Source organism: Micromys minutus (assembly GCF_963924665.1).
Source record: "Micromys minutus genome assembly, chromosome: 21".
In the NCBI taxonomy this organism is placed as follows: Eukaryota; Metazoa; Chordata; class Mammalia; order Rodentia; family Muridae; genus Micromys; species Micromys minutus.
The window spans coordinates 48,416,867-48,440,335 of NC_137956.1; the positions used below are offsets into that span (position 1 = coordinate 48,416,867).

Below are 23,469 nucleotides of genomic sequence, written 5' to 3' on the forward strand. Positions count from 1 at the left end.
GTCCCAGGCCCATGCTTAGAATGGATTGACTCAATCTGAATTCCAGATAACCATGTAAGTTGGCATGGTCACTGCCCTCTTTTGGTCCTCAAAGAAGAAGTGACTTCTGTAAAGTTCTTTGGCTCACAGGAATGGGGCCAAGCTTAGAGCTCAGAGCCCTGGCTTTGCCTGCTGCTCCCACATACTCCACAGGCACCACCACAGTCCTCTAGGACACTGTTCCTGATCATACCACCAATCCCAAGTGGACCTCAGGCATTCTGAGCTCCAAATCCACAGAGCAAACTTGGTGACATCTGAGAGCCACCGAATCTGCCTCTGCAGTGTCAAAAGATCCTGGGTAATCTTAAACACCTTCGAGTTAAAAAAAAGAAAGAAAAGCAATGTCCCAAGTAAGCCACCCAGAGACCTGGCTGCGCCTATTAGCTTTTGGCTTTGGAGGACTTTATCTCCTGAGTTTTGTCTCTCGCCTGTGAGTTGGGGATGCCTTTACATGCACCCCAGTCCTGGTTCCTGTTGGGACTAAAGAGGTACACAAAAGGCTATGCAACTGTCGGCTGTCTCCCCAAGGAAGGCCCACCTCCACCTGACATTCCCACACTGGGGCAGGCACCCAGGCGCACTTAACAGTGTCTCGACATCATCAGGACATGACAGAGCAAAGCAAGAGTATCTGGACTGTAGCTGTAGAGAGGGGTTCCAAGCCCCCACCCCCCTCTGCAGTGGGTCCAGGAAGATACCAGACGGAAGGAACGTAGCACAGACAGGTTGCCCATGCGGGACAGGCCCAGCTCCATGAGACTGAGGATGACGATGATGCTGTCGAAGATGTTCCATCCCTGCTGGAAGTAGTAGTAGGGGTCAAGGGCGATGATCTTGAAGGTCATCTCCGCTGTGAAGATTCCCGTGAAGACCTGAAGACAAAGCAGGGATCAGCAGGTCCTGAAGACCCTGGCCAGCCAGCACCTGCTTCTTGACTCCTGTCCTGCCAGTGTCTTCCCCGAGGTCTCTTGGCGACTGGCCAGGCTCATTGGCTCAGAAGCAACCACATTCATCACAGGCTCTGCAGATGTGCGTGTGAGTCTAACAGCCACCTACAGTTACAGGGGCAGCTAGGCTAGCTCCGGCATCCTTATAACACTCCAGAGCTCCCGGCCTTTGCTTCTGCCTCTCCCTAGGTTTCCGTAACCTTTCTCCTTAGAAAGCACTCTTACCCACTGAGCCATCTCCCCAGCTCATGTGTGTTTAAGAACACTCATCCAAAAGCCAAAGGAGGAGAGTATCACTGTCCCCATTTCACAGGTAAGGAAACTGAAGCACCGAGAGACCATGTAGCTGTCTAGGGTCACACAGCTAGAAATCTCAAGAGCCTGTTGAAGGACATAGTTACAGGTTGGCCCAACCCATGGCTTGTAGCCCACATGTGGCTGAGGCCCAACACCACAAGGAAACTTAAAAGTCAGGATTAAAAAATACAATTTCCTCATTCTTGAGTGTGAGCTTCCTAGATGACAATACCAAGGCTGGACACGCTCTCCCAGAGACATCCCCGAGGGAAGGAACATGGCTGCTTTCCCAGGTTTCCTGACTTGTGACAAAACTTTGGCTTGTGGAACTTGAAATACAGAGCCTGCGGTGTTGGCAGGCAGCCATGACACAACCCAAGGCCCTGACCGGCATGACCCCCAGGGAATGCCTGCTGAGGTTGTAGCTGGAAGCTCTACCATGGTAAGGAGCTGGTGGTTGGTCCAAGGAGGCACTGGGGAGCTTCTGGAAGGGGAGGGTGTTAGGTAGCACACCCTGGCATGGAGACATGGGAGTTGAAGACACACCACTGGGGTCAGCATCCAGCAGGGCGGTGAGCTGGCCCGGGTACCCTCAGGAACTCTGCCAAAGCAGAGACCACATGGCTTTTCGTCTCTGTTCAATGGGGCTCTGAGGAAGTGGGCTGTGGGAAGACGTGGCACACAGGCTCCGTGCAGCCCCATCCTCACTGGCTAGAAAGAATTGTTTCTCAGAGGGGACCTCAAAATCCTCCAGGCTCCACCCAAATATAAGGGCTGTCCTCTGCCCATCCCTAGCACACAAACCTGTTCCCATAGTTCCTCCACGTCACAGACCCCATCTCCTCAGGCCTCTCCTCATCCATTCGCTCCGCTCACAAGACTCGCTGCCTTCAGGTCTGTTCAAAAGCACTGAGTCTGTGTGCTTCCTGACAGGTCTACAAGGCCCTTCCAGCACATTCCTCAGCCCCTCCCCCCTTCACAGCACCGTCCAGGCCTGTGTATCGACTCTTCCCTCTCTGGAATAAGTAGCAGTTAGACTCTAACCTGCAGACTACCGTGCCCCCATCTGGTACCATGGTTTCAATGTCTCATGGGGACCTTATGCGCCCAGCCCGAGCCCTTACTCAGACCCCTGTAAAGCACTCAGCATCCCCGAGAGTCCCTAAGAGAGGCCACTGGCTACTCCTCCTTCAGGACACAGGCATGGACTTCCCCTGGGCATGTGAGAGTGAGTATGTTTCTAAGGCCTATCAGATGGGCTTGTGGGGGTTATTCCTCAGTTCAGGGGGCAGTGCCCAGCAAAGGCTCTTGCACTCTGCCTTAAGGAAGCCCCCAGATGTTGGTGTATGATGTGCACAGAAACACAGAATACTAACCAGATGTGTGATACAGAGAAGGCTCTGATGCCCTGTGACCTGAGACCAGCTTCTCCATCTATCTGAGCCTCGAGTGGCCCATATATAAGATGGGACAAATGTATCCAAGAGTTGGGGTTAAGAAATAGAAAATGGATGCTCCGTGTGGAGTGGCGAGGGACCACGATAGTTACCGTCAGCAGCATGTACCAAAATTCCTGAGCGGAGCTTAGAGCACCAGACCTGAGCAAGGGCTGCTTCAGATACAGAAAGAGAGCCCTGAATGTTCAGTGGGTTCTGAGAATGGCTTTCTTTCTCCTATGAGTCCTCAGCAAGAGGCTTCCCTATCAGCGTGGATGAAGACTTCCCAGCAAGTGGGGGACTTTTGGGGAACCTCAGACAGTGGGGTTTGGAGTTTGAGAGATGACTTTATAGTTAAAAGCACAGATTACTCTTCCAGAGCATCCAGTTCAATTCCCAGCACCCACATGGCAGCTCACAACCGGCTGAGGTCAGGGATCTGACGCCCTCTTGTGGCCTCCTTGGGCACTGCACACACACACACACACACACACACACACACACACACACACACACAAGGCACACATACATACAGACAAAACACTCATACACAAAGAATATTCTTTACAAGAGGGGGGTCCTTTTGAGACAAGGTTTCATGGGGCCAGGACGGGTCTCAAGGTTGACTCTTCTTGACCTGGATGTTTACCTTTTGTGAGACCACATGATGCACAGCGTAAACCCGAGCTGAGCGGGTGACACGCGACTCCTTCCCAGACTAATTAAGTACAATTTACAGCTCCCTTTGCTCTTCTATATTATTATTAGCATCTGTGACAGGTCCTACTGCAGAGATGCACCATACTATTCCAAGTAATTCTCTACGGTAGACAATCTTCGCTAGAAAGACTGTCATAACAAGCACCATTTTGCAGACGGATTGTTCAATTTGGAATGGTGTCAATGACCGTCGGTGGGGATTCTGATATGGTTAACTGGTCCTCAGAGACGGGTTCTAACCAACCCCACGAGCGGCGTGTGACAACTGCCTTCCTCTAATGCTAATCTGCTCCTCACACGCAGCTGTTTTTGTCAGCCATTCCTTTATCTCTCTGTATCTTCCTTCGACAAACTGTTGTTCACAGTCATCGCTGACTGTCTTATTTCTGAATGGTATACGAATATACCTTTTAGATTAGGAACGTTATCTCCCAGTCTGCTGTTACTTCCCAGACTTGTCATTTGTTTTTATTTTTTTATAAGTTAAGGAATTTCAGAGCTGGGCACAATGGTCCATTCCCATAATCCCAGAACGGGGAGCGGAAGCAGGAGGAGGAGCTGGTGTTCAAGGTCATCCTTAGCTTTATAGTGAGTTCAAGGCCAGCCTGGGAAGATGAGACCCTACCTGGAGCAAAACAAAACAATAAAATGTTAATATCTTCCTTATTTGCTTCATGTGCTGGGTTTTTGTCTGTTTTTGTGAGACAGGGTTTCTCTATGTAGCCCTGGCTGTCCTGGAACTCACTCTGTAGACCAGGCTGGCCTCCGACTCCGAGATCCGCCTGCCTCTGTCTCCCGCATGCTGGAATCAAAGCAGAGCCGATGTTTGATTCACGATCACACGCAACCAGCAGTAGCAGTAGTAGACTGAACCTACATTTGCCGTACACCACAGTGGGCATTCTCTGGTGTTCCTCTTACTGTCCACCATACGTCCTCACAGGAACCCTATGTCATATGTAATGTTTATCATTTCCACTACATACACAAGCAAACGGATCCAGAGAGGTTAAGCCGTCAGCCGAAATGGCAGCTCCCACTGAGGTTTTGGCTCCCATCTCCCACCACAGGTGACTCACAAAATCCCTTCAAGGTGATCACCACCCTGAATCTGATGTGTATCATCCATCCGTGTCCTTGCATATTAAATATAACAATATATTAAATAACGATATAGCACATTTGTCTGACCTCCCTTGACAATGGACTGTGACTTGGAAGCATACGTTAAAGAAACCCTTTTCTTCCTGTGGTAGTTTAAAAGAGGAATGTCCCTCACAAGCTCCTGTATTTAAATGTTTGGTCCTCAGTGGGTGGGGCTCTTTGGTGAGGTTAGGAGACACATCCGTTGGGGTGGGCTTTGAGGGCTTGTCACATGGCCCCACTTGCACTACTTCCTATTTTGGGGTAGAAATGGGATCTCTCAGCTCCTGCCACCAGGCCTTCCCTGCCTTTATGAACACCTAGCCCGCAGGAACCGTAAGCAGGAACTGTAAACAGGAACCGTAAGCCCAAACTAACTCCCAGCGGTTTCCACGGTCACAGAGTGAGACTGTGATTGTCCATGCTGTAAACTAAAGAACTTTTCTTTAATCACAGTTAACTGTCAAAACCAACTCCTCCGCATCCAGTTAGCGAGTATTGCCCGACAGAGGGGCCCAGGTCAGGTTTCCCCCATGTAGATTACCCATTCCTCCCAGGATCCTCTGTGGAGCAGCTCAGCCTTTGCTCATTGGTTTGCAGTACAGTAGCTAATTCTTCAACAGGGCTGCTTATTCCCAATCTGCGGTCTTACAGCACTGATCACATTTGTAGAGGCCATAACTCTTTGGGTTTTATATCTTAATATTGCCCCTTCCCCCAAGTATCTCTCTCTCTCTCTCTCTCTCTCTCTCTCACACACACACACACACACACACACACACAGAGAGAGAGAGAGAGAGAGAGAGAGAGAGAGAGAGAGAGAGAGAGAAAACATGTGCATGCAGGTACCTGTGGAGAGAGGGCAGGAAGAGTCTGCCGCTTCAGACATTAGTGAGCTACCATGTGGGAACTGAACCCAGGACCTCTGCAAGAACAGCAAGTGCTCTTAACCACTGAGCCATCTGTCCAACCCCTCGCAAAGGGAGACTTTCCAGGCTATCTTCTCACCCATGTTGCCTTTCATTATGTAAGGGGCTGAGAGTTTAATCTGCCAGTCTCCTCTTTTATGGAATCTGCCTGAAGATTCTGCCACCACCCCAAGGTTACCTACCTATGTTTATTTTGGTGATCTTGTTTCTCTACATTAATATTTAAGCCACTTGGACTATATTCAATCCAAGGAAACCCGAGCCGTTCATATTAGCAATAACGCTACCCAAACAGCACGAAACGCAACTGTTGCTGGTTAGTGCAGCTGTTAGTCACAAGCTGGCAGCTGGGGAGAGCAGGCTGGTTCTCAATCACACCCAACCGCCGTCCAGTCCAATCCAGCAAACTACCCTTACATCCTGCAATGGCCATCCGATGGGCACCTAACATCTGCGGAGGTACCAGGAGACCGCACGCCGAGATGTACCAAAAGGCCACTCAATAAATACCCCCGGCTGCACCACGAGACAGCGTGAGTTAGCTGTACCTCCCTTGATTTACAAGAAGGAAAACACAAGAATAGCCAAATGGGTTTAAATGACTGGAAAAATGTTGAATAAATTCTGCAAATGACCACTTAAAGTCCCAGGTTTATAAAGCAGTTAAGGAAGAAAATATCCACAGCTCACAGTGTGTGTGACGTCTACCTGCCAGCGAGAGCCGCCGGAGCAGCTGGGTCTGAGAGAGGGCCAGGTCTGCTGTGAGACAGACCTGAGACCCAACCAGGGTCCTCCCCCACTGGAGCAGGGCTCTGGCCAGCTCTGCTGAGGACCACGAAAGAGGCTGTGTTCACATGCCAGGGATACAGCGAATGCACGGCTGATTCTACTACCCCCATGCCACCCTCCGCCTCAGTTTCTCCCTCTGTAAAGTGAAGATGTGGGTCAGTCTGTCTAATAACAGTGACTCCAGCCATCATGTATGCTGATGGCTTGTTGTTCGTGCAGGCTGGAGGGAAGCAGGTTACAGCCATTATCTTATTCAGCCTCATTAGCTTCCAGTGAGGTTCATATCGTCTGATTCTTGCATTTATTAAATTCAGCAAATACTCACGGTGCCAATTACCAGGATTAAGTAATTCACTTGAGGTTCACAGTCAGCAAGAGCTGAGTCAGAATTCAAACCCGGCTCTGCATGTCCGTGACTGACTAAGCACACTCCGTTGTCCATCCTCTCTACCCGCCCACGGGCCACCATGTCTAACCTCACATCCATACTCTTCTCTTCCTTCTCTATATAGCCAGCCACCCACCCATCCTGCTCCCACTTCTGCTGCTCTCTAATTATCTGCTCACCATCACCTACAGATCCAACCATCTTTCCTTTCGTGCTACTCTGTCTCTCTCCCAATCTAATTATTGATGCGCGCACCCACCCGGCTCTCATCCCATTATCTCTAATCATTTGTCTATCTTCTTATCCTTTCTTTCTTCTCTCTTCAATTATCCATCTGTCTATCCTTCTAGTCTTACTCACTCCTCTCTAATCATCCTCTCATCCATCAGTTGATCCATCCATCCCTCCCTCCCTCCTCCATCCATCCATCTATCCATCATCCACCCATCCATCCATTCTCCCATCCACCCATCCACCCATCCATCCACCCTCCCATCCATCTTCCCATCCTTTCATCATCCATCTCTCCATCCTCCCATCATTCATCCAACCATTCATCCTCCCATCCACCCATCCATCCATTCTCCCATCCATCCATCCATCCTCCCATCCATCCACCCATCCATCCACCCTCCCATCCATCTTCCCATCCATTCATCCTCCCACCCACCCACCCATTTGTCTCTCACTCTTCTCCATACTTATACAGCCACCATCTCCCCACTTCCTCTTTTGTTCTATTCTTTATTGAATCATCCATCCCTTTATCTTTCAGGACTTCCAATAATCCACTCATCTGTCTATTCTTCTCTCCTCTCTTCTGCCCACCCACTCACCCCTCCTTTCCCATTCAGTAGCAGTGGATGCTCATCTGTGCGATCCCTGCCCTACAGAGCAGCCGCTTCCCTCCTGTGCTTCCCTCCCGTGTTTGCTCATCACAGGCTGTTCTCCACGCATTTCATACACGCCCACTCACTTTTGTTGGTAGCATTTGAGCATTTTCACAAGCTTCAGCTCCACCCTCCCACTCAAATCTACACCTTTGCTCCTTAAAACCAGACTCCAAAACTCCCTTCTTCAAGGTGTCTCCAGAGACCGACCCCTTAAAAAGCCCCTTTGATGTTCAGAATCCCTTCCCCGTGAGAGCTAAGGCCTTCAGGGATGCCCACTTAAGAGCCGACGACAGGCGGTCCTTACCAGGTTCCCGACCTGCAGCATCTCCTCAAACTCGGCTGTCATGTTGTAATGCTCCAGAGCCATGAAGAGCGTGTTGAGCACAATGCACATGGTGATAGTGAGGTCAGCAAATGGGTCCATGACCACGAACTTCACCTTCTGCTTGATGGACATCCAGAGTGGGCAGCACTCCCAGATGAGGTAGTGCTGGGCAAAGCGGTTCCAACATGGCGGACACTTACGGTGGGACTCCTCCAACTCTGGGGACAGCCAGGGAGTTCACTCGGTTTATTCACCAGGTCATCTGCATCTGGTGGCATTCTAGAAAGGTCTTGTGACTCGAGGGGGGGGGGTGGCTGGGGGTTAGCAGGGTGCTAGGTGGCTACAGTACACTGAGGGAAGGTTAGGGAGGTGGACGGCCTGTGCCTTGGCTCGTTACTCTGGAAATGTGGGAGGTAAGGACTGCAAAAATAAGAGACTAAGCTGGATATGGGGAGACAAGGGTATGGCAGATCAGGCGAGTGTAGGTCTATGTAAGGACAACTCTGTCCCACGCATATGGGTGTTTTCAGAGCAGGGCAGGTGAGGGCAGGAAGAACAGCCATGTCTGATATGAAGGTACACAAGGGGAGACTGGGATGTGCTGGCATAGGGTCTAAAGAAAAGGGTCTACATCTGGGGCAGGCTAGCACAAGACAGGGTGCCCAGTTTGGCTTGGAAGGCGTGTGGAGTTGCCTAAGGTGGGGCCGGCTGGTATGGATCCAGGACTGCTGTATGTGGATATGGGAATGTCTGACAATAGACTAGAACAGGAAGGGCAGGCAGGACACAGGGTGGCTTGGGAGATGGGTGGATGAGGTGGGAAAGGGTCTGAGCAGTCCAGGATGGGTGTGGGGTACCCAGGAAAGAAGTCACAGAACAGAGAAGAGACCAGACGACAGGAAAGGGCACTCACAGCCAGAAGAGACGTCTGGGAGAGGTATGGGGGGGGGTCCAGGTAGACAAGACACTGAGGGGGCAGAATGGAGGTTAAAGGGGGAGGGGAGAGTGGGGGACACCGACCTTCCAGGGCACTGGTGAGGACACTGACAGCGCTGAGTGCCCGTTGCCGTGCTCCGGGTTCCTCAAAACCATCTGCACACGGAGCCTGCGGTGTTAGCATCTGGGGCCCACCCGGCTCCTCTGATGGCGTGGTCTGCGTGCAACCAGGAGACATGCATCAGCCCGGGCAGGGCTCGGGCTGGGGAGGACTCGGGAGGACAGAGTGGCAGTCTTGTTTCTGTGTTTTGCTCTTTAGTTTCAAAACAACATCCACTCACTTATCCATTCATTCTTGTGGGTGTGTGCACATGCAGAGGTCAGAGGTCGACCAGTGGGCGTCAGCTGTCTCCCCTGCTATGTGTGCCTCGGGGATTTTTGAACTCAGGTTGTAGAGGTTGGTGGGCAGCTGCAACCTTTGCCCATGGAACCATCCCACTAGCCCCTACTTTTTGAGGCAGGGTCTCATGTATCTGAGGATGTCCTTGAGCTCCTGATCCTTGTGTCCTTACCTCCCAAGGTAGGGTTACACAGGTGTGTGCCACCATGTCTAGATTATGCTCTGCTGGGGATCAAACCCAGGACTTCATGGGTGCCAGGCAAGCATTCTGACCGCTCTCCCTACGGAGCAACATCATAGCCCCAAGGATGGGGTTCCAAGGATGCTGGACTTGGAGAACCAACCCTTCTCCAGCTGACAACTCCCTGATCCTTGCTCCTCCCGTCCACCACCATCCCCTTCCTTCCCCGTTCTCAGGCCCCACCAGTACCACATACGTTAGTACACACAACAGTGATCCTAACCAAAGCTCTGCATTGTCAAGGTGACAAAGAGACCGAAAGGGTCTGACATGCTCTAGGATGACATTCCTAGAAACACAAAATCAGTATGGTGCTTAGACGAGGCTGGTGGCAGACCATGTCATACAGAGGAGGCATGCTTGGGTCTAAATCAGGAAATTTTAATTTTTTAATGATTATGTTTTATATGCACTTGTGTCTTGCCTGCGTGTATGTGTGTTGCCTGAGTGTATGTGTCAGTGCACCGTGTGTGTGCTTGGTGCACATAAAGGCTAGAAGACATTGGGTTCCTGGAACTGAGGTTGCAGACAGCTGTGAGTCTCCACATGGGTGCTGGAAATCAAACTCTGGTCCTCTGGAAGAGCAGCTAGTGCCCATAACCACTGACTCATCTCTCCAGCCCTTACTTAGAATTTTTAAATGGTCCCGAGATTCCTTGTCTTGCAGCCTACTCTCAGAAACACTTTACACACACACCAAAAATGCAGAGAGACACTGTCCTTGGCGGCACTGTTCCTAGTAACTAAACGAACTGACTGGCCGATGGGAAGATTATTAAAATCAATCATGGCTCCAGCCCAACCTTGAGCTCTGATGCAGACAGCAGTGAGAAGCTGACCCGGGTTCACTCCCACGAGCGCATCTCCAAGACAGGGTTAGATGTAAGAGCGAGACAAGGATCTGGACAATGAACACCCAACTGTCAACGTGCCAGACTTGTGGAACTGGGTCGGGGCACAGTGGGAAGGGACAGGTCCCTGCTCACTTTATGAGCTTCCCTTGAAGGCGGTGGTGGGCTGGGCAGGAGGGCACTCTCTCCAGCCTCCTTCTACCCCCTCTCCCCACCCTCCACCCTCATGCTGACTGTGGTCCTATGTATCCAACACAGGGCTCTGTTTGCAGACTAGAAATGGGCCCACAGGGGACCAGCAGGGCTGGGGAAGGCACTCCCAGGGGCTTCTGCCGGCTAATCTCTTTGACTTTTCGAATGTCTCCATCTTGGATGCTAATTCCTTTAACCTTACAAACGACTCCGCCTCGGCCTGCTAATCCCTTTAAAGTTACAAATGGGCCCTGCAGAAGTGAGAATGGGTGAAGGTTCCCGGTAATGAAGTGTGTGAACTTGGATTCCTCCCGACATGTACAGCGCAATGAGATGATTTTCTCCCTAATGGGATTAGGAAATTCTATTAGCTCTCTGGCTCTGCCTGCCTGAGGCCGGGCTCCAGAGCCCGACTGGAACCAGATACCCCACCCTCCAGGTGACCGGTCCTGAAGGACACAGATGATTCTACAGCCCTTAGGGGTCTTGAAGTTCCTTCCCTTCACTCCCTATACAGGACTTGGACTCTTGGCAGTGCATCCCAGAAGCCTTTGCTCACTCAAGTCAGCAGCACATAGTAACAGTAACCAGTAACATGCTCAGGCAGTGAGATCTGGCCTAAGCCCTGGACTGGTTTCAGCTCCCTGGGTCCCACTACCACCTGCTGACGTACGTGTTAAATCTGATTTCCACTTTGCAGGAAATTGAGGCTCAGATGATTAACCAGTATAAAGACCCACAGCTAGTGGCCATGTGGCCCGGGCCCTCCCTTCTCACACCGCCTCTACCTTCTTGACCAAGTTCCCATTGTCTAGTGGTTTTCCCATTGGTACTGTCCTGTCTGTATATGTGTGAGCCACACATTCAGCCCTTTCCTGAGCGGGCAGTTCAGGCACTAGTATGTGGACTTGCAGGGGCCAACTGGGCAGTCACCAGTGGGCTGCCTCTGTTCCAGCCTCACTGACTCCATGGTGCCACAAGCCAGACAGGCTCTTCCCCAGGCTGCGTGTGACACACATGGTACTGTGACATTTTAATGATGCTGATCATGTTTCTGTATGTCCTTGGTCCTGTCTATATTATACTTTGGGTATTTTCTGCCCATTATACAGATGAGGTACTTAAGGCGTCAGGAGCAAAGAGACTTGCTAGCTGGTAAGCTGCGATCTAGAATCCAAACCCAGACTAATCGCGAGAGCTTGGGCACTAACCACTCTGCTCACCTGCTCTCCCCAATGGAGAAAACAACCTGGCTCCTCTTCTTGTGGTTGCTGCTTAAATGCCTCTACTCTTCCTGCTCCCCACTCCCAGCACTTACCTTGGCGGGCTCTGAGTTACGAGTTGGTAAAGTACTGGACTGTTCTTTACTCACTGAGTGTGGTCTAGCATCCTCTGAGGGCTCTTTTGCCACCTAGTCCTGGTCCTAGGCTTGCCTGGATGGCTCTGGCACATGGCCTCCGGTACACTGGTCAACGGTGACACCTCAGCACGGACACTGCATCAGGTGTGAAATCTCTGCCTCCCTCTCTCCCTCACTACTACTCCAGACAATGTTTACACAGACATTGTCCTGTCTTCTCTTGACTTGTCTGCCTGCTCAGCTGGCATGGAAACTTTAAGGGAAGAGATGTTCTAGGAATGGGGCACACAGTAGGTGCTTGATCAACATTCAGCAAGTAGTTTTGAGCCTGGTACCACCAGTTTGGGAGACAGATCTGGGCTGGTGCTTATAGGCTGGGGGCTGGCTCACCGTGTCTGGGGGTCGGTCCAGCACCACAGGGCGGAGAAGATGGCTCCCTGGGGAGGTGGCCTCAGCATCACCTGCCCCCAGCAAGGAAACCACCCCATTGCAGTCCACGGTGCTGTTTCTTTTGCCATTGAGGACGTGACCAGGAGCTGAGGTTCCAAGGCCAGGCTGTCCCTGGGAACTGGGACGGCGTAAGGGCCATGGCACCTGCAGTGATGTGCGGTGGCTCTCGCTCTCCCCAGCAGTACTGTTCTCATCGTCCGCAAAGTCGGCCTCCGAGCCTTGGTCCCGCCTTCGGAACGTGAAAATGCTTCCTCGGCTGGAGCGGGCCCTCATGGATGTCCGGCTGAGCCCATGGGTAAGGCTGAGCTGATTCTGAGGGCACAGGGAGGGTGTGTGACCCACAGGGTTCGGCCTCTGCTTCAGCCAAACTGTCACGGTGTCAGCTCAGCTCACTCCCGAGAGCACTGAGGCTTCTGCTGGCCACAGGGGGCTGGGCAGGCTGAGGTGGGAGTTTAGGAAGAGATGGGGTGTCCCCTGCATCTTCAGGGGTCTCTACTCACTCCATCCCTGTATCTCTGGGTTTGACTCTGAAGCTGCTCTGGACCTTGGTGCTTGGCTGGGCAGCAAGAGCTATGACCAGCACTTGGGCCCCTGTCATCCCACACCAAGACCGCCCAGTGCTGGTCCCCACACTTGAGAACTAGTTCCAGGCAGGAGGCAACATTAACACACAAATCCACCCTATCTCTCTCTCACTTTAAGAATGACTACGGGAAACTGGAAGGGATGGGAGGGGTCCATCCCTTAGTCTTGGAGACTAAGCTCAGGGCTGTGGGGCACTGGGGGCCACCATGACGGGCTTTGCAGAGGCCAGAACCACATTGGGATTACCAATGCTCTGGGACCATCTTCTGAGTCCGACTTGGGGAGCCTGTCATTCCCACCATCCTCCGTTCCCGAAGACAGTCGTTTCTTCCTCTTGCTCCTTCTCTCGTGGTTGGTTACTGGGGCCAAAGGAGACATCTCCAGAGAGCTACGGGACACGGTATCCACAGCCCTGATGGTGAGAGCCTGGAAAAGGATGGGGAAAAGGTTGTTTTGTTCATGGAGGAACTCTGGCTATCCTCAGGCTTGCCCCATCAGACTTCACCCTTGACTCGGAGTGTAGCAGTCATGGGGATTCCGGGCAGACCCACAATGCTTTGAGAAAGGCAAAGAACCTAGAAGGGAGAGCAAGTATCTGAGTCGGGGGGGTGGGGGACAGGTGAGAGAGGGATGTTGGCGAACAGGAGGTACAGAAGAATAAGGGTCAGGGGTCTTCTAGCAGGTCCACCTGGCCAGAAGGGCAGTTGGGGGGCATGGAGGCAGAAAGCACACACAGATACCTCCATACAGGCTTCTTTGTTCTTACTTTTTCTGTGTGTAAGCCAGAGGTGAGTCCCGCGTGCCATTCCTCAGGGCCACTCACCTTGGTGTTTAAGGCATATCTCACTGGGACCCAGGACTTACTGATTTAGTCTGGGTTGACTGGCCAATGAGCGCCAGGGTTTTCCCCTTTTCTACCTCCCCAGTGATAGGGTTACAAGTCACACAGCGCTTTTTAATGGGGGTCCTGGGGGCTGAACTCAGATTCTCATGCCCACATGGCAAGCACTTTAATAACTGAGTTATTCCCCCAGCCCCTTCAGTTTCCGATAGCTACCTCGAGGGAAGATGGATGTGGGGAGCCAGGTCGAAGTGGCCCATGCTGGTCCAGCCTTGGATTGTCCTCACTAGCCTATCAGGAAGTATCCCTTGACCAGAGAAGGCTACACTCACGGACACGAACCTTGTACCAGGCACCAGCTGTGCCCACAGAGACCATACTTATGGAGACACAATCACCTGCACCCCACCCATTCTGTATTACCTTTGCCTAGAAAACACAGTGCCATGGGGAGCCAAACTTATCCACTGCACACCACACCAACAGGCCCACTTTGCTTAGCAGGCATTGCCTTCCCCTCAGAACGCACCACCTACCAGCCTTACCCAGCATGCACCACACCTCCAGCCACTGCCTACTCACCTCGTGTTCCTTCTTGAGCATCTCCATAGCCTCCTGGAAGCGCTTCTCCTTCTCCTCCGTCTCGGCGATGGTGGCTTGGTTTTGCTCCTCGTAGGCCATGGCCACCACGGCCAGGATCAAGTTCACCAGGTAGAAGGAGCCCAGAAAGATGACAAGCATGAAGAAGATCATGTAGATCTTTCCTGCAGACCTCAGGGTCTGGAGAAGCAAGGGGCCAGAGGTCACCCTCACTGAGGTTCCACGTCACGGTATTTCTAAGTCATCAGTCTGGCTATGCCAAGGGCTCAGTGTCCTAAAGCTCGGAACTGGAGTATGTCCCACCTGTAGAAGGTCACGTGCTAACACAGGAGAGTGTCCCACCTAGAAGGAGGCAGGTATCTCACCTAACGGGAAAACTGCTGTTACCTACAGAGAATGCTCTGTTGTACAGGGTGAAGGAATATCCCATTCTCAGAATAGAGAGTCCTCTGTAAGGGACTGAAACTTAGTCACCAGCCCTTTCCCCTGCCCTCTCCATAACCCTCACCAGCGCAAAGCTACTGGGGGCATTTCTGGCTAGCCATTTGTGCCACCTGCCCTGGAGTCTCTGCCTAGCGCCCCTCTGCTGGCCCAGGCTCCCGTGCACCTGCTGGTATAGGCGTTCCCAGCAGTCCTGTGTCATCAGGCGGAAGAGCGCAAGGAAGGCCCAGGCGAAGGAGTCGAAGCTGGTGTAACCGTGGTCTGGGTTCTCACCTGCCTTCAGGCACCGATAGCCCTCAGGACATGTCCTATAGCCAGACACACACACACACTCTGTCCCATGCTGTGAAAGATTCTGGTTTTTCCCTGGGCAGACCAGCCTATGAGCAACGGCTCTGAGGCTGCGTCACCAACACAGTGCCAGACTTTCTCCAGTTCTGTACCCATGATCTTGTCCTTGCCACGTTCATGACTGGCCAGGTCACCATCCTCTTTTTTCCTGGACCTACTTAGAATTTCCAAGGCCCACATCCAGTCTCCCTCCGTCCACATGACACACCCTCCCTGGTGGCTGCTGCTGTTTCGATGGTGCCCCCTCTCCAGAGGAAGCCCATGTTCCTTCCTTAGCTTGTCCACCCCCGGGGAGCTGAACATTCGAGCTCTGGAGGGAGAGGAGCACTGGCAAGGCTTAGCTAAGTGTAGGCAGAGGCAGGTAAAGGGCTTGACTGGGTTGCACCTGGAAAAGTGTCTATTTAATCCACTGCATGTGCTCATGTGTGTGCACAAAGACACATAGGCACACACACACACACACACACAAACACACACACACACACACAAACACACACACACACACACACACACACACACACACACACACACACCTTGTTCAGTCTCTCTCCTTGACAGGGTGTGTATGTGGGGGAAGAGAAAGACAGGGAAGAGAAATCTGGTTGGAGAAACTTGGCAAGTTTGAGGATATTCCTAAGGGTGCCTCAAACCCAAGACACTGCAGACATCTCCCCCAAAGTGAGCCTGGAACCTCACACCAGAACCAACTGCCACATGGTGAGCCTGTGACCTTTCATTCCCATCCCAGACTACCATGCACAGAGCCCTAGACATTTCACCTGGAGACAGGGCATGTGAGGCTGCGAGCTCATGTTCTGCTTGGCATGAACAAAGTCCAGCTGCTGAGGAGACTGAGACCACACTCACCCCGGAAGGGCAGAACAGTAGAGATGGAGCCAAGGTCCAGTTAGAACCCTGTGGGGTACCCTCAGTGACTTCCTTACCACAACCCATCTCTAGGCCTCTCCTGCCCCTCAAGAATTGTTCCTGGTCTCTGTGTGACCCGGGAGAGATACAGGAACTTCCAGGGTTCTGGGCGGGAAAGTCATACGACTGAGGTGTCGCTAGACAGAGCAGCGGGGAAGTACCAAAAGCCATTGGGAGGACTGTCCCACCTACCCGGCGTCAGAGCTGTTCCCACACAGTAACACGTCTGTGGTGCCATTCTTGAGTAGGTAATTGGCTGCAAGAAAAAGTCTGGGTGTGAGTGGCTTGGGAGGTCCAGTTCGGGGTGCCCTGCCTTGCACTGGCTTCTGGAAAAGACATCATTACTGTTCACTTTCCTTGGCCACTGTTCTTATCTTCACCTATGTCCACCAAGTGCAACACACACTTGAAGACACAGAAAGCCCTGGGCCGGAGGAAAGGGTCTGGGCAGAGCTCCAACTTGGCTGCTGTGTGGCCCACTGCCGTGACATAAACCTGTGGAAGAGATGCCTGCCGATCACCATGGTAACACTGTGGCCCACCTGCCTTGCCATCTCTCCATCAGTCACCATGATCCACCTTTTTCTTGGGTAGCATTTCTCTAAGTGTGGTCCAGATGGGCAATGTTAGTGTCTGGGAACCGGTTGAGCCATAGCTTCCCAGACGCGAGCTACACTTGATTCAGAAGCAGACCCACACCCACCCACAATCTTTGTCTGCTTGTTTTCCAGTGGGTGCTGCTAGTTCATGTATGTAAGGAGGCCCTGACTTGGGAAGACCCCTCTGCATCCTTGTAGCATGGCATCTGGCCTTGCCCCAGGATCTTCCTTTCATCTGGATGGATGGCACTCACTGAAAGAGGAAGTGACCAGCAGTCTGGAGAGGAGATGGGATGAAAGGTGCACATGCCCATACAAGCCACACCCTTCTCGAAGGGTTCTAGGGTGTGTGCACATCGGAGTAGCAGCCTGGGCACTCAGTGCTGACACTGAGGTGAAAGCTCTTACTTAGGCATGACGTCACTCAAGCCTCACAGGCTCCGGGGAAGCTGGTCTCCTCACCGTCCCCAGCTGTCTGAACTCAGCCTATCCCCAAACTGTATCACGGTCTTTTTCTGAACCTGGATCTTGCTGATTTGGACAGTCTGGTTGGTAAGTTAGCCTCTGTGACTGTCCCACATCTCCCCAATGGTAGGTCTATACCACTATCCATCCATCCATCCATCCATCCATCCATCCATCCATCCATCCATCCACCACACATTGCTTTATGATGCAGGCATTGGGAGTTGAAATCAGGTCTTCATGCTTATAGCAAACACATTGATGACAGAACCATCTCCCTGTCCCCTCATCCCATCCTTTGAATGACATTTCTCCAGATAGCTTGGGAACCCAGGAGGGTACACCCCTAGCCTGCCTTGGGTCCCAGCCATGGTTGGATGGTCCCTGAGACCTGCCTGCTAACCACTAGTGAAGCCTGGGTGGGAGGCACCCAGCTCTGATGGTCTCCCAGTCCTCTCTCCAGAGGCATAGTGAGTCCATACCTGGGTCATTGAGGTAGACGTCTAAAGAGTTCCAGACTAGGCCATTGGCCTCCACGGAGCCATTGGTGCCATTGAGCTCGGTAAAGTTACGCACACACTTGTGCCTCAGGTTGCCCATGAAGAGCTGCAGGCCGATGAGGGCAAAGACACTGAGGCAGAAGACGGTAAGGACCATTACATCGGCCAGCTTCTTCACAGACTGGATCAGGGCTCCCACGATTGTCTTCAGGCCTGGGAAAGCGAGACAGAGCATGGGGTGAGCCACAGATAATCTGCTCTATGGTTTTCTGGATGGAGGCTAGGCCTGGGAAAGGGTACTGGGCCTCTCCAAGTCCTGCACTGAATAGGCTGTGGCTAGGAATGGCAACCGTAAGGCCTTATAGTGAAGGAGGCTTCCTGGGCCTTTAAGATCAGCAGAGTCTCTACTGACTACCAAGGGCAAAGAGCCCAGCCCGTCTTCGTGTTTTTGGGGATCAGAACTCTTTATTCTCCATCAGCCCAGCAGAGGTATACATGGATAGAGGGAATAGAAAATGTCTTAAGGTCTCGCTGTGTCTGCTACATCCTAAAGCATGCCAGTCTGATAGGCCATGGCAGAGGAAGCTGAGGTCCAGACCCATTCTAGGTCAATGACTGGGACCTCACTTTGATCTGGAAATGGGAGAGACACAGCTGCTCCTGGTGGGGAAGGGTCTTCCTGCTGCTTGGAGACTCTGGGGGTTTCAGTTACTTGAACAAAACTAAGGAAGCCAGGGTCTGTTCTTGGGCTGGGGCTGGCCAGTGTAAAGGGAAGATATGGGGCTCTGGGGGAAGGTGTGGCAGGGTTGGGTGATGTCCTCAGAGTGTAGAACCATCTTTGGTGAGGGTTATGAGCAGGGATTAGGTTGAGCTACACCCCCGCACCCCCTCTTTCTCGTTTGCTGACCCTTGGGGCCCTCCCCATCCCTCCCATTTTCCCAAAGCGGAGTGGCCGTGATCTGTTAGTTCAACTCCTTGCAGAAGCCAGCCCCATACAGCGGAGTGACAGAAGCATGTGTGCACACATCCCGTCTGACCCTCAGCCGCTGTCCTAGGGCAAGAGCGAGCAAGAGCAAGAGAGGCAAGGGGCTCCGCTGCCAGCAGCCGGGCCCCCAGCCTCAGCCCCAAAGCAGCCAGATCTCAGGTTAAGCTCCATCCATCCACTGTCCAGCCAGTTAAGGTGTTAGGAGCGCCTGTGACTATTGTGTCCTTGGCCCAGAGACAGAGAAGCAGTGATGGACAGACAAGAGAGAATCGGACGGTTCCCTCACAATGATGCCGCCACTGCTGCCTGCCAAGGACTCTGGCACTTGGGACTCCATGGAAATCATCCGGCACATGTTGACAACTGCCCAGTGGGTGGGAGTCAGGTAGGGAGCCACGTGTCCGTTACCGTTCGGCACGCTGAGCGCCTACTGAGAGACACGGGTGTGGGGCTGGGCCTCCATCTGGGAGACAGATGTATCTCAGGGGTACGTGACAGGGATGTGGCTGGAGCTTGGACGCCCACATTGGACTGTACCCCAACAGCCAGGCTTAAGGATCTCTGCCCCAAAATACTCTATTCAGAACTGTCTAAGCAACCCTGCTTGGGCCCGTGGAGACAGCAGCGAAGGTCACCCTTCTCTCATAACAAAGGATGAGTTCACTGGTGTCAAAAAGGTTTCAGACAAGCTGCAAGTGTTTGGAGTCTGTCCCCTCTGACTTCTCTCTGGGGACTCCTGCAGGCAGCACTGCATTGGCTGCAGACACCACTTACTACAGCCACCCTGGGGGCTGCTTCCTGTGGCCTCTCTTAGCCGCTGGTGACCTCGAAAGGCTTCTTAATGTCTTTCTTGTGTCTTCTGAATACTAGGTCTTGGACACCCTAAGCAAACCTTTTATACTTATCTATACTTCAGTCCTTTCACATATTAGAAAAACCTGAGCCAAGGTTCTTGTCTGGCCTTGAACCTGCTCAGGCAGGCTCCGTCTACTCTGTCGGCCTTCCAGGCAGCGGAAATCAACTGCAGACTACTCTCAGTTGGTGACATCTGTTTCATGGGGGGTTACTGAGGGGTTGTTCCAGCCATGGGACACTGGGGCACAGTGGCACACTGGGAAGACATGGTCTCACTCTGGACATGCTAAGTGGGTTCCGAGGTCAGGAGAGACATTTTGAGGTTTAGTCTAAGTAGAAAATGGCCAGGAGTTACGATTATAAAATTAACCTGTGGCCAGGGAATAGTAACAGGCCTGGAAGTCAGCAGAATTTTGCTCTAGGAGCAGAGGCTATCATTGGTCCAGGGAGTTCTTCAGCTCTGAGGCACCAACGTACCTAAGGTGATCTGGCGTCTTCCTCTATTGCTCTATCTACACCTTACGTTCTGAGACAGCATCCCACATGAACCTCAAGTCCGCCATTTTCTGCTAGACTGGCTAGCTAGTGAGTCCCCAAGATCCTCCTATCTCTGCCTCCCCAGCCTGAGATCACAGGAACATGCCACCAGGACCAGCTTTTAAAATGTGGCTTCTGGGGATCTACAGGCAGGTCCTCAAGGTTGAGCTATAAGCATTGAGCCACACGCTACCTTCCAGCCTTCTAGCCAGCCACCTTTCTAAGTGATTTGCACATTCTGAGGACTGTCTACTCACAGGGGGCTCTTGGGTTCTGGCTCCTGCTCTTCTAGAACAAGTTCATAAAATAGGGGATTCCGAGCTAGTGCTAACCTGGGGAGGGTGAGATAAACAGTGTGTGTGTGGGGGGGGGGTTGGGGCCAGGGTGAGTGGTATCCCCTTAAGCACCAAACTGCACACAGATGGGCTTCTGGGTATTTTCCTGTGTGGACATGAGAAATGGTTACTGCCGAGGCTGAGGCTTCCCGGGAACAGTTGCCAACATCTGTCAAGGAGGATTTCTTCCCGAGGCTACCATGCATGATTTACTAAACCTCTACTGCGCCATGCAGTGAGGGGTGGTAGACGCCAAGCCCTGATGATGCCTGTCAACAGAGTATGCTTTGTGTCATGGGATGGGGGCTGAGGCTGGCACGGATCACTATATGGGACGTGAGGCTGGGCTCTGGAGCTGTCACCAAAGACTGCTAGAGGTGTGCCAGGTTCCCTCAAACAGAGTTCAGGTTGGAGAGAGAACTGCACATTTTGGGGAAGCATTGGGGATCAGTTCCTACTTGCCGTGTGTTAGTCTGAACTCCTGGTGTCTGAGAGTGGGCTTGGCTGGGGTGGACAGCCTAGAGCCCATTCTGAGGTTCCAGGGAGAGAGATTCTTCCACTGCCCCCCAGCTCTGGCAAAGATACTCTGGTGACAGGCACATCTAAAGGGCCTTCTGGGAGACAGCTTTGGCTCCCAGGTGGCTGGAAAGGCCCAGGCGTGTCCCTCCAGCCTTGGCGTTCAACCTGATTTTTTCACCTGAAATGACTGATATAGTTTTCAGGGCCCGGAGGACTCGGAAGGTGCGCAAGGCTGAGACATTGCCCAGGTCCACAAATTCAGTTGTGTATCTGTAACAAGGGAGATCCACACACACACACACACACACACACACACACACACACACACACACACACACACATACACAGGACACAGTGACAGCACAGCAACAGGAGACACACGGTCACAGGAGGAGAGGGCAGGGAAACAGAGAGAGAGTCACTTGCTGAGGTCGGCAGGCAGACCTGGCCTTACCTGGAATAACTGAAATCGTTTTCAGAGCTCTCAGGACTCTGAAAGTTCGAAGAGCCGACAAATTGCCTAGCCTTATATTCTCTGATACATACCTGTGGGACCAAACCACAGTTACCGAAAGTTACACAGCGCCCGCCCCGCCCCTCTCCCTTCTCTGGCTGTGTGCACACCCCTACCCCTCTCCCTGGTTCCATTGTGGGGTAAGGTGGCAGACTTGGGCCCTCCCCTGGCCTTCCTCCTGACCCATCCTCTGGACACATGACCTCAGTCTTAAGGACGCACACAGCAAGCTCCCAGATGGCGCTCTCCATGATGGCCCCAAGATCAATGGGCACTAGAAGGGAACTACTCTGAGAACTGAACATAAAACCCCAAAACTAGGTCTGAGGCTGGGGGCACATTAGTGTGGAGAGGGAAACGGCTCCAGGAGGCAATGCTGGAAGTACATAGGCTTCTGTTTTCCCAGGGTTTCTCTGCATCTTCCAACATCTGTGGTCACTGTGCTCTTGGCTGAGGCTGCTGGATCTCTGAGGACTGCCCCACTTGCTCTCCCTTACCACAGCTCTCTCTATGCAGGGAGCGATCGTGGGCTACGATCTCACAAGAGACGTCATGAGAATCCATGGGGGGAAAATGGGTCCTGAGATGGTTTAGAAGAGGGTAGGGAAGTTTTTCTACCGGCTCTGTCCTGCATTGACCGACGGAGGCTTGGCGGGGCTGAGTGGCTATGAGACTCCCATCTTGGACTTGGGCAGCGGTCTGTCTCTGATGTCTATGGGCATAGAAGGCAGCTGTCTGGAGAAGGGGCAGGGATCTGCCCAAGTGGAACGTGAGGTCATGCATGCACTGGGAAGGCCACGTGACCATAAAGTACTGGGGAGACGAAGGCACAGAACTTGAACAAGGCCATCGGGACAATGGCAAGTGATCTGTGATATTTAACCAGAGGCCTCACATGCAGGACATCTGACATTTAGCTGAAGAAATCTGATGTTTAACAAAGGATGTCGAACCTGGGGTGTCTGATGTTTAACCAAGTGTGTCTGGCCCAGGTGTCTGGGTGGTGTCAGGTCGGGTCATCAGTCCTGCATAGCTTGGTCCACTCAACAGTCCAGACCCGAAAAGAACACCATGGTTCTCTCTGTTCACACTGCTCAGGACTTCGGAATCCCTCCATGGGCTGTTGGTGTCTACCAGTAAGGTTGTCAAAGGACACCATATCCCAGGACCAGCAGAGCCAGCTTGGCCTGGCTGTGTTCACTCTTGGGGTCCACCCACGGTCCTGTGGATGTGTCTGCTCCCTTCTTAGGCATGTTTTATTCCCAACGTCTTCCTTCTCTGGCCAACCAAGGCCTTTCAGTGATTTCTCTTCCACCCTGGAGACTTGCCTCAGTTTATAAATTCCGGTGCAACAGTCGGACCCATTGCCCTCTGTGAGGAGCAGAAACCGCCTCCCTTGTTCTGGCTCACAGACGATGGTTAATTTGATGCAAGTTCTTCCAATGTTACAGTTCCTCTTTTCTCCTGGATGGCTCAGACACCCCCGTCCTCTGTCCCCATCCCTGTTCCCAGTCTCTGGTCTACACTGCCACAGACTGTGCAGTTGAGTCTGAAATATAGCTGACATTGCTCTTTGATGGAAGGCACAGCTCAGATCCCCATCACTGGTCTCCTGGTGTGGCCTGTGATGCCTGCTCTCCACCCCCCCTCAATGTTCTCTAGGCTATGTCTCCAGCAGCACAAGGTATAGGAAAGAAAGGGAACGGACCACCCTGCTTTCCCCTCCTACTCCCCGATAGCCTGGTTTGTCTGCTGGTGTCTCGGGGAAGACCTGCCTGACCTGCCTTCAAGAATCTGGGCAAATGGTTCTGCCTCTTCTCTGCAAAGGAGCCAGCACCCCAAGAAATAAGGGCAGGCTGGTGACAGCATAGGGGACGCACCTCCATGTGGCTGGAAATGAAACTTGGGTGCTGGTGGGATTTGGCTGGAAATCCAGCTTGGGGGCTGGAGGAAGTCTAGGAGGAGCCAGCGCTGAGGGACAGGAAGCCTGGGACCATGGTGAGACAAGACAAGGTGCTACACCTAGATAGAACTTGTCTACCTCCTACAGGGGAACACCAGACTTCCACTAAGGCC

General features: G+C 52.5%; 1 protein-coding gene across 1 annotated transcript in view; it reads right to left on the reverse strand.

Moving 5' to 3' along the window:
- SCN5A (sodium voltage-gated channel alpha subunit 5) overlaps nucleotides 1-23,469 on the reverse strand; it is a gene marked incomplete at both ends in the record, with an annotated part of 75,959 nt that overhangs the window by 36,068 nt on the left and 16,422 nt on the right. The window contains 10 exon segments of the mRNA XM_080933998.1: nucleotides 741-914; nucleotides 7,889-8,127; nucleotides 8,930-9,062; nucleotides 12,280-12,651; nucleotides 13,171-13,350; nucleotides 14,348-14,545; nucleotides 14,973-15,114; nucleotides 16,277-16,340; nucleotides 17,631-17,861; nucleotides 21,334-21,425. Coding sequence (XP_080790124.1) covers nucleotides 741-914; nucleotides 7,889-8,127; nucleotides 8,930-9,062; nucleotides 12,280-12,651; nucleotides 13,171-13,350; nucleotides 14,348-14,545; nucleotides 14,973-15,114; nucleotides 16,277-16,340; nucleotides 17,631-17,861; nucleotides 21,334-21,425 — 1,825 coding nt within the window.